Here is a 12006-nt window from a genome sequence, read left to right as displayed (position 1 = left end):
TGAAAAGAGACCATACTTTGGGGACCATGTTAGAAGCTGACTATCATACCTAGAATGTCTTACAGTGTCCAGAAGACCACATAACAGCATAGGGAACAATTTATTTCTGGACAAATTCCTGTATAAAATCCATTTATTAAAGTAACTCATTAATGTAACCATTTATTAAGTGATATTGTAACTTAAATAAGTTAATATTTAGTTAAGTAGATCATACTTATGTAAATTTCTTTAAACACCTTAATACATCTAAAATCTCTTTTTGGCTTCTTTGCTGAGCTTTTTTTTTTTTTTTTTTTTAAGATTTTATTTATTTATTTGTTTGACAGAGAGAGAGAGAGAGATCACAAGTAGGCAGAGAGGCAGGCAGAGAGAGAGGAGGAAGTAGGCTCCCCACTGAGCAGAGAGCCCCATGCGGGGCTCGATCCCAGGACCCTGAGATCATGACCTGAGCCGAAGGCAGAGACTTAACCCACTGAGCCACCCAGGCGCCCCGTCATCTGAGCTTTTGAGAGAGATGGCAAACTGACCTTATTTGGATTTGATTATAAACGTGAATAAATCAGAGTTCAGTGGTTGCTTTTGCAGGCATTTTAATTCCTAGGTATTAGAGAATTAGAAAGTTTCGAAATACCTGCATTAATATAAAAAAAAAATCAATGTTAATTTCAGGGGTGCCTGGGTGACTTAGTCAGTTAAGCATCTGACTCTTGAACTCAACTTAGGTCTCGAACTCAGGGTCATGAGTTCAAGCCCCCCACTGGGCTCCATGCTGGGCATGGAGCCTACTTAAAAAAGAAAATCAATATTAATTTCAGTTTGTAATGTTTTTCTTTTGTTTCTTTCCCATTTCCCCTCCCTTTTTTTATTAAGGTGGTCCACTTGGCTCGGAATCTTATATACTTTGGATTTTATAGTTTCAGCGAATTGTTAAGACTAACAAGAACACTTCTGGCTATCCTAGATATTGTACAGGTCCCCATGTCATCGTATTTTGAAAGACTAAGCAAATTTCAAGATGGTGGTAAGAATTTTTTTTTTTTTAAGAGATTGAAATCAATTTTTAGCAACAGTATTGACTACTTGCTATAACAAGAGAAAGGTATTTCTGCCTCCCATCAACACTTCTTCACCTGCTTAGTAGTTTTTTTTTTAATTAAATTAAATTAAATTTTTTTAAGTGTTCCAAAATTCATTGTTTATGCACCACACCCAGTGCTCCATGCAATATGTGCCCTCCATAATACCCACCACCAGGCTCACCCAATCCCCCACCCTCCTCCCTTCCCAAACCCTCCGTTTGTTTCTCAGAGTCCACAGTCTTTCATGGTTCGTTTCCCCCTCCGAGTTCCCCCAACTCCCTTCTCCTCTCCATCTCCCAGTGTCCTCCATGTTATTCCTTATGCTCCACAAGGAAGTGAAACCATATGATAATTGACTCTCTCTGCTTGACTTATTTCACTCAGCATAATCTCTTCCAGTCCAGTCCATGCTGATACAAAAGTTGGGTATTCATCCTTTCTGATGGAGGCATAATACTCCGTTGTATATATGGACCATATCTTCTTTATCCATTTGTCTGTTGAAGGGCATCTCGGTTCTTTCCATAGTTTGGTGACTATGGCCATTGCTGCTGTGAACATTGGGGTACAGATGGCCCTTCTTTTCACTACATCTGTATCTTTGGGGTAAATACCCAGTAATGCAATTGCAGTGTCATAGGATAGCTGTATTTTTAATTTCTTAAGGAATCTCCACACTGTTTTCAGAAGTGGCTACACCAACTTGCTTTCCCACCAATAGTGTAAGAGGGTTCCCTTTTCTCCACATCCTCTTCGACACTTGTTGTTTACAGTCTTTTTAATTTTGGCCATTCTAACTGGTGTAAGGTGGTATCTCAATGTGGTTTTGATCTGAATCTCCCTGATGGCTAATGATGATGAACATTTTTTCATGTGTCTGTTAGCCATATGTATGTCTTCTTTGGAGAAGTGTCTGTTCATGTCTTCTGCCCATTTTTTGACACGATTATCTGTTTTGTGTGTGTTGAGTTTGAGGAGTTCTTTATAGATCTCGGATATCAGCCCTTTGTCTTCAGTGTCATTTGCGAATATCTTCTCCCATTCCATGTGTTGTCTCTTTGTTTGTTCACTGTTTCCTTTGCTGTGCAGAAGCTTTTGATCTTGATGAAGTCCCAAAAGTTCATTTTCACTTTTGTTTCCTTTGCCTTTAGAGACATATCTTGAAAGAATTTGCTGTGGCCGATGTCGAAGAGGTTACTGCCTATGTTCTCCTCTAGGATTTTGATAGATTCCTGCCTCACATTGAGGTCTTTTATCCATTTCGAGTTTATCATTGTGTATGGTGTATGAGAATGGTCGAGTTTCATTCTTCTATACATAGCTGTCCAATTTTCCCGGCACCATTTATTGAAGAGACTGCCTTTTTTCCACTGTATATTTTTTCCTGCTTTGTTGAAGATTATTTGACCATAGAGTTGAGGGTCCATATCTGAGCTCTCTATTCTGTTCCACTGGTCTATGTGTCTGGTTTTGTGCCAGTACCATGTCGTCTTGGTGATCACAACTTTGTAGTAAAGCTGGAAATCAGGCAACATGATGCCCCCAGTCTTCTTTTTCTTTTCCAACATTTTCTTAGCAATTCGGGGTCTCTTTTGGTTCCATACAAATTTTAGGGTCATTTGTTCCAGCTCTTTGAATAATACTGGTGGAATTTTGATCGGGATGGCATTGAAAGTATAGATTGCTTTTGGCAGTATAGAATTTCTGAGAAAAATTATGACCTTTTTTGTGGTAGGATAAAAACAAATCTATGGAGAAGTGGTTGTTAACATGTACTTGCTAATGCATGTGTACAAATGAACAGTGATTCTATAATGGGACCAAGTGATAATAGGCTGGATTTATAAACTTTCTTCTCTGTTTATAAATTAAAAATTTGGAAGAAAAAGTCATAGATCAATGAGTTCCATCTTTGGCAACTAATGTTATGGCTAATCCATTAGTGAAAATATTATGTGTTAAAAAATAAAAACATCTTAATATTTGTGATCATTTTGGTATGTGTCATATGCTGGTTCTGCTTTATAGCAGGTCAAAGAGAAATGCAAAGAATTGGAACAGTAATGGTCATACCAGAGAAGCAGTGAATGAAAAACCAGTGGGAGAGGCAGTATAGTAAAGTGGATAAGAGAATGGGCTTTTGAGTCAGAGTGCTATATTCAAATCCTGCCCTGACCATTTATTAACCTAGGCAAGGTACTTATTTTTTCTAAGAGTTTCTTTTCTCATCTGAGATATGAAGATGATAATAATAGTATCTTCCCCACATCTTCCTTATGAAAATTAAATGAATGTATACATTATACTCAAGGTTCTTACAACAGTGCCTATCTGATAACAGAATAATTTTTTTTTTTTTTAAATGGTGATTGTCTTAGGTTGGATGCTTTGCAAATAGTGAGAGGTAGAGAATTGTTTTCAGAGGGTCTATTGTAGAATGTGTTCATGATATACACCTGTAAGGAAGTGAGGAAGGTAGGATTGGGCAACGGGAGTAGCTGATCCACCCTGCATTTATAAGTGAGACATCAGCTGATCCTATAGGTTAGCTCTAGAGCAGAGTGGCCCTTTGCAGTTGTCATAAATTAAGGTAAAGGTACTGAATTTTGTATTCTTGCATCAGCCAACCATTGGTTGATGGCTTATTCATGGAGTGGGGTGTGAATCCCTGGGTAAGACAGTTTCCTTTGGCTAAAGGTCATTCTTAGTGAGAGGTGTCATGGGAGGTCAGCAACTATGATGCTCCTCAACTGGGAGAAAAGGTGCCTTAACTCTAAAGAGGGGACCTGGGTAGAGCACAGTGTGTCCACTGGAATCTCCACTACAGAGTTAAAAAAGTTAAACCAGAAATGTAATTTCATACTTAATGTATTTACTTAATATTCCTTAACCAGAAATATCTGGTTAAGGAAGATTAAATGAGGAACTTACAGGTAGCTGAAGTAATTACTGCTGCCTAAATCTTAATAATTTCTACATTTTCCAGAAATCTGTAGAGTCCAATAAGAAGCAAATTTAAGCATATAAATCCCTCACCTTCAGCAGAGCTAGGAGACAGAGGACAATTCAAACATTAGGTGTAAGTAGAAATGTAGCATCAGTTTTCAGTAGAGCTGTCTCACAGGTTCTCACTGCAAACCTTTGTAGACAGAAGGTTTTAGAAAAACTGTGCAGAAGAGATAAAAAGAGATTGTCTGCAAATCACCCTCAGAAAGATAGTCTGTGCTAAGTGTGAAAATACTGACGCAGAATCTGGTAGACAAGAGCACTGAGTAAAAAGGAGGGGGCTTAACAGTACTCAGGTAACAGCTGTGGAAATGCAATGCTTCTAGAGATGAAGTGGGTTAATGTTCATCCCTAGGGATGAGGGAGAGTCATCCTTTGGAATCTCATGTTGAAGGGAAAAAGAAGCAAGATGATGAAATCCCAAGTTCCATAAGATAAACAAACAAACAAAAAAATTGAAGGAAATGTATGTAATTCCTTTCCATTGCCACCCACCATGAGCTAGACTTTAAAGGAATTGCACTTTGCCACTCTGACAGGAGAGGGTGTTCTTGAACTGAAGTTTATGTGAACCAGCTCAGATTTTCAAACTTGTCCAAGAAATGCAGACATGAAATCAATCCTCCTATATATGATGCTACTGTAAAATGAAAATAGAATGGAGAATCAACACATTTCAGCTGATGGAAATTCTGCTCTGAAAACCAACCATGGAAGAAAAGAAAATTGTAACATGAGACTCTAAAGTGAATTAAGTATTTTCAAACAAAAATTGGGATTTGAAAATCACCTTGAATCATAGATTAAAACACAGGTTAGACATGGACCAAAAAATCAGGAGGAGATGAAATGAAAGTTTATTGGACACAGGAAAGAAAGAGAATAAAATGGTAGACTTTATTCTTTTTAGATCTAGAGACTAAATTACATTATGAAAAGAATAGATTTGAAGAAAAGTATAATATGCACCATTGAAGAAAGGCAGGAAAACAATAATGAGAATGTCAGCGATATGAAGAAACAGGTAAAAAGAGTCAGAAAGAAAATGGTTGAAATGGAAGAAAGGCAAAGAAGAGCCATCATATGAATAATTGGAGTTCCTCTGAAGAAGAAAATTAAAACCATGGAACAGAACTTATATATAAGATTACAGTCCAAGAGAAGAGTAAATGAAACAAGATGGGATTGGGAGGGAGACAAACCATAAGTGACTCTTAATCTCACAAAACAAAGTGAGGGTTGATGGGGGGAGCAGGGTTGGAAGAGGGGGGGTGGGGTTATGGACATTGGGGAGGGTATGTGCTATGGTGAGTGCTGTGAAGTGTGTAAACCTGGCAATTCACAGACCTGTACCGCTGGGGATAAAAATATATGTTTACAAAAAAAAAAAAAAAGATTACAGTCCAAGAAAACATTCTGTAAATAAAGACTAACCTAAGTTCTCCATGGTGAAATTGTCTGGAATGGTGATTATTAAGACATAGCATGATAAAACTGTAATATATACCGTATATTCAGAGAGAGTTGTGGTATGTAGGGGGAGTTGCTATGAAAGCACGTGGAGAAAAAAATGAAAGGGTGTATAAGCATTCTGTATTCTTCTTGCATCTTTTATATAAATTTAAAATTTTATAAAAATAAAAGCCTATTAACAATATCTGAATGAAAACAAAGGAAAAGCCAAGAACAACAATGGTAAATCAAAGAGCGGGGGACATGCCAGTGGTCTATCCTATTTCTATTTTCTGAATCTCACCAATGAGAAACTCTTCTTAATAGTCCCAGAGAGTACATAGGAGTTGAGATGTCTATATTAAAGATTCTTCTTGTCATGATCCTTTTATAATCTCCAGTTTACTCTGATCTAAATCATTCTTTATAAGTTAGAAATTGATCTTCTCTATTGGTCTCTTGGTTTCAGTGCTCACAGTCTGCTTTCAGAGTTTTACCCTAAAGGAAAGTTTTATTTTTCTCTCAAAATTTGTAAATATCTTGTTTGCACTGTCTCTGTCATGTCTGTGTCTACCCTGTAAGATATATATATATATATATATATATATATATATATACACACACATATATATATATATATATTTTTTTTTTACTCTTTTACGTTATTTATAATTCTCATATTTTCTCGTGGACTCCATTCATCTCTGGACTTCTTAATCATTCTATCAGCAATTTGAGAATGATTCATTTTTTTCAACAAGAATTTATTGAGTTACTATTACATACCAGATACTGTTCTACTCACTGGGAATAGAGAAGATAAAGTTCTTAGCCACAAGGAGGACAGATAATTAATAAATACAGAGGCAGAATCCATCTTTTTTCCTTACTGGGAGACAGGTGATAAACAAATGAATATATACTATAACATCCCATGCTATGAAGAAAAATAAAGTGGGACAATATGGAGAGTGGTAGAATAAGTGGGGAGGAGAGCATAATAGACTGAGCAACCTCTAACATTTGAGCAGAGACCTACATAGGTCAAGGAAGCCAGCCCTGAGGCAGAATAAGATTGACATGAGGGAGGAGTAGCCGGAAGGCCACTTTGGCTGAGGTAAGTAAAATGGGGGACAATAATAGGAGAGAAGATCAGAGAACCCTGGATTATAGAGCATTGCAGACCTGTGAATTTGTATTTTGTTGTGAGTTTGTTGCACATCTTTTGGCTGGATTTGAGAAGGGACTGATACGGTCTGATAATTTTGCTTGCTGAGTAGGGAATGGAGAATACTAATGTGGGCATAATGGTAGGAAGATCATAGTTTGGAAGCTTTTGGGGAATTGAATGATGGTGATGAACTAGAAGAAGAGTGGTAGAGTAGGGTAAAGGGGATGAATTGGGAATTTTACAGTATTAACTGATAGGACTTGAATGTGAAATAAGAAGGAGGAGAGTCAGAGATTATTCCTAGGGTTGTTTTTTTTTTTAAAGATTTTATTTATTTATTTGGTAGACAGAGATCACAAGTAGGCAGAGAGGCAAGCAGAGAGAGAGGAGGAAGCAGGTTCCCCACCGAGCAGAGAGCCCAATGAGGGGCTCGATCCCAGGACCCCGAGACCATGACCTGAGCCGAAGGTAGAGGCTTCAACCTACTGAGCCACCCAGGCACCCCTATTCCTAGGTTTGAATTACCATTTGTGTGAATGTGGTACTATCATCAAGGTAGGAAGGACTGGTGGTTGAGGGGGTTGGAGGGAAAAATCAGGATTTCTGTTTGGGCACATAGGTTTAAATACCTGTTGGGCATCCACGTGGAGATATTATGTTGACAACTGAATATATGAATGAAACTTCAGGGTAATGTCAGGGTAGAAACTATAAATGTGAGAATTAGTGCATAGAAGACACTCAAAATATCAAACTGAATAAGATCAGTTTGGGAGTGCTTGTTGATTGGGAAGAAATAAGGTCTAAAGATTGAATCCTGGGACCTCCAACATTGAGCCATGAGATGAGAAGAAGTGTCAGCATGAGAGACCGGGACAGAGCAGCCAGGGAGTAAAGCAGGGCCCAGGACAATGGGCTATCTTGGAAGTCAGCAAAAAGTGATGCTAGATAATTGTAATTGTTTGTTGACTTATATAAATATACTTTCTACATAGCTAATATTCATTGAGTATTCTATGTGCTAAGTGGTTTTACATGGATTAACTTCTGTGTAGTGTGATTTGTGCTTAACAACGACACACACTATTATTAAAATATGAGACATCTCAATTTTACTCCAGTATTAAAATAAATTCATAATAGTTTTTATGAGCCAATTATAATTCTCTAAGAAACTTTGCGTTGTATCAATGGGAAATATTTATATATGTCTCAGTATAAACTGAGACTCAGAGGTTTCTGCCTTTTAAGACTCATATGTTGAGTAGAACAGTGTCTCTTGATTTGGGGAAATACCTTTTCTTAATTGGTAGAAATGGGTTTATGGATTTTGGCTAGATTTTTGGAATCCGAAGTAATGTGCTTTTCCCCTTTTAAGTAAATACCCAAGAATTCTGTTATCCTAGTTTTTGGTGTATTGAAATTAATTTGAATTTAAGGACCATTTTTTCAAGATTCCTTCTCTTGATATCTGCAGATCAGGGAGTAAATTATTTTTTATACATTTCTGTGATTGTGTACATAATACAAAATGTGAGAAAACATAGTTTATTGTTAAGCATGATTTGATAAGAGTTGTAATTGAATTACAGATAACCTTTGAGAGATGTTATGCTGGGCTTTCTTCCTTCCCCTCACCCCTAGAAAACCTTTCCAAGGAATTATTTTTACTTTTACTAATGTTCAACGTTTATTTCATCTTAACTTGCATTATTAACTTTCTAGAAAGTTTTATTTAAATGTACAAATATAGAAAAACCTATTCAGGGAGATTAATTAACTTTCCGAAGATACACTAGTAAGTTAGCAACATTGCTAAGAGTTAAACCATAAGAAATTAGTTTTCTTATCATTTGTATCACTTGATTATTTATTAGTTAAATAAGCTAATATACATAGATATATTTTTCTTTATCTAGCCTTCAAATTTATTGATTGAGGAATGATGACATAAAGCTAGATTAATCATATCTGTATTTGTCAGCAAAATCTAGAGATAAAAATCACAGTTTTATAGTATACAAAGCTTGGGTGTATTATGTTGCTACCAATATTGAGCCATACAATGTAAACATAATGTTCTTCATCCAACGACTAATATCATTTGCCATTCCTGCTTGGTGCCTTTTGAGATGCCTTAGTTATCCAGAGCTTCTAGAAAGCCATGATGATGTTGAGGTCTATGCAAAGTGCTACTCAAATGGGTATCAGTCAAAGACCAACCAGGAAACAGCACACTATGTCAGGAAAGCTTCATATACAAAGGTGTGGGAAAACCACAGAGACAGTGCAGTACCATTAGTAGTGCAGAGACAGTGCAGTACCATTGGACTACCATGAGGCAATCCAATGAGCTAATATTTTAGAAAAATTGTAACTGAGGTTAGAATTTTGGTTCATAATTTTTTTAGAAGTGTATCGGTTCAGTCTCATAAATATGGGTATTTCTTAAGCTAAGTAAATGAAATACGGAGTTTAAAACAAAAGGAAATTGGGACAAAGCAATATCATATGCCTCTAGATGTGAGCTACTAAGAAGGACATACTATCATCCGGTAAGTATCCCTGACAAAAATTCAGTTTCCAGTTAATCATGAAGAATTATGAGGCAAGTATAAATTGTGGGGTATTTTGTGGAACAACTGGCTTGAACTTTTCAAAAATGTCCATGTCATGAAAGAGAAAGGCTAAAAACTGTTCCAAATTAAAGGAGATTAGGAGACATGACAACTAGATACAATATGTGATTTTGGATCAGGAAAAATAGCATCTACAGAAGACATTACTGGCACAATAGGTGAAATGCGAATATGGATTGTATATTAGGCTGTGGTAGTAGATCAGATTTCTTGAACTTTATAATTGTACTATGGTTATGTAAGAGGATGTTCTTGTTTTTACTGAATACAAGGTGAAGAATTGAGAGTCAAAGGTCAGGATGTGTGGAACTAACACTTAAATAGTGCAGGAAAGATATATATTTATGTAAATAGAGAGAGAGAGAGACAGAGAGAGGATGCAAGTACAGCCAGATTCGTGAATCTCATAAAACTGGGCAGAAGGTATTATAAGAGTTCTTTGTATTATTCTTGCAACTCTTCCCATAAATTTGAAAGTGTTTCAAAACAACATGTTAACGACTTAAATTATGAGCCACGTAGGAAAATGATTTATTATATATAAGATGACACCTCAAACTTAAAGCATCATCTTTTGTTCTAGGAGGTGTGTTATTATAGCTGAGTTCTATTAGACTATAAATTCCTAACAAAGGTTCTATTAGACTCTTAAAATTCTTAACAAAGGAAGCAAGAGAGAACACATTTCTGGAATCTCCAAATGTGGAGACAGGATTTTCAGGCCTGGGAAAAATTCCTGTGGTACAGGATGAGACAGAGGTTGATGCCAGAGAGGAAATCCCAGATTGTGGAAAGTCCCGGGGGGGGGGGGGGGGTGGAGAACTGTTACTTGAAAGGACAACTCGTGGGAGCCATAGCAATGTGGCCAAATTAATAATACCCAGTGTAACATCATATTGGCTCTTTTATATTTCAATGATCTGGATTAAATTTTCCTATTTTAGTGAAACCTTATTCAGTTGGAAGTCATTTGCAAAGCACAATTTTTTAAAAATAAGGAGTAATTTTATAAGCATTGTTGCTAGATGAACCAGTTCCTTTAAGTAAGAGATGATAATCTTCTCATCTCATACCGTGTCTGGAAAATTTTGTGCAATTGAACCAGGTCTTTTTTTATCCTTCTGATCTACTTACCACTTACTAATTCTGCTCCAGCACGGTTGGGGTTGGACATTCAGAGAAATGTGTTTGGTAGCTGTTTGGTAGGTCAGACCCAGCGGAGCGGAAGAAGAGGCATGTCCAGAGGGAAAGGGCTTAGAGTTCCTGGAGTTCCATTTCGTGCGGGCCTCGGTGGCGCCTGCTGTGGAGGGTGTGCACCTGTAGCATTCATTTGTTTTTCTGGGAAATCCTGTGGGTTTAGATGTCAGTGATTAGTGTTTGAAATTCTGGGGATGGCTGGGTTGGAAAGTGGCAATTCCAGACGTTTTCCTCTTTTGGGTCCTTGGGAACAGTGCAGCCCACTGTGTGCCCCTGTGAGTCATCCTTATCCTAGAGTTGGTTGTGGGTCTGAATCTAGCCCCCAGACTGTGACTACTCACCATCACTGTGGCTTTCCATTGGCATCCCTGGCAGAAATTGCTAGGTCAGAAGCAGCTTTTCATTTTTGTGCCATCGAGGGGGTCCGTTCAGAAAATGATGCAGGCATACTAATGTAGAGATGCTGGGAGCGGACACTGTCCTGTTCTGTGCTATAGTGGTATAGAAGGTCCTGACCTTCAGAACCACACATCCCATACATTTCATTGGCTCTGTTCTCACTTATAAAAAGAAATACTGTTTTCAGACAAATGTATTCACTCCCAGCAGGCTATGCTGTTGAGTCAATTTGCTTTGCCTAATACCTATCATTTGCTCTCAGTGATTTAGAATACGCAGGCACCGCTCAGTGTAATTGATCTTTTGGGTGGGAGGATTATGTCAAGCAGGGCTCTTTGTCATGTATAGAAGTGAAAAGCCAATGCATATGCTGGCTGATAAGTCAGATATTTTCTTTCTTTAAAAATTTTTTATTTAAATTCAATTTAATTAGTTTCAGAGATAGAATTTAGAGATTCATCAGTTGCATATAACACCCAGTGCTCATTCCCTCAAGTGTGCTAATGCCCATCACCCAGTTTCCTCCTCCCCCATCCTCATCCCCTCCAGCAACCCTCCGTTTGTTTCCCAGAGTTCAGAGTCTCTCATGGTTTGTCTCCCTCTCTGATTTTGTCTTATTTTATTTTTTTCTCCCTTCCCCTATATCAGTTTTGTTTTTTAAATTCCATATATGGATGAAACCATGTGATGTTGCTTTCTCTGGCTGATAGGTCAGATATTTCATTATACTTTTGAAAGTACATTCTATTTAAAAAATTATACTTTTCTTCCTCTTTATGCCTGCTGAAGGATGTACAATCCGAGGACTGATACTACTACTGATTAAGATCACTTTTTTATAGCGGGGTGGATGTATTTTGTTTTCCTAGAGAGTCATTCAAATATTTGGAACAAATGTGAATACAACTTACATTCATCTAATGAACAACATAACATGTTAAGTCTGTGTAGTGAGAGAGAAAGTCTTGTCTTCACTTGAACAGAATGCAGAATGTGACACAGTCTTGTTTGGGTCTAACTCAGTATTTCGTTATCCTGTCAATGTCTTTCCACTTGTCTG

The 12006-nt window shown here is 37.3% G+C and overlaps 1 protein-coding gene across 3 annotated transcripts in view; it reads left to right on the top strand.

Annotated features, from left to right (window-relative positions):
* Nucleotides 1-12006, top strand: part of LOC111159979 (inositol 1,4,5-trisphosphate receptor type 2) — a 490010-nt gene that overhangs the window by 159650 nt on the left and 318354 nt on the right. For all 3 annotated transcript variants that reach the window (XM_022522705.1, XM_022522706.1, XM_022522707.1), the window contains exon 21: nucleotides 874-1024. In XM_022522705.1, coding sequence (XP_022378413.1) covers nucleotides 874-1024 — 151 coding nt within the window. The remainder of the gene's footprint in view (nucleotides 1-873; nucleotides 1025-12006) is intronic.

This window comes from Enhydra lutris, unplaced genomic scaffold (genome assembly GCF_002288905.1).
Source record: "Enhydra lutris kenyoni isolate GAN:26980312 unplaced genomic scaffold, ASM228890v2 scaffoldscaffold72, whole genome shotgun sequence".
In the NCBI taxonomy this organism is placed as follows: domain Eukaryota; kingdom Metazoa; phylum Chordata; class Mammalia; order Carnivora; family Mustelidae; genus Enhydra; species Enhydra lutris.
Note: the sequence above shows the minus strand (reverse complement) of the source record. Positions and strands in the feature narration are given on the sequence as shown.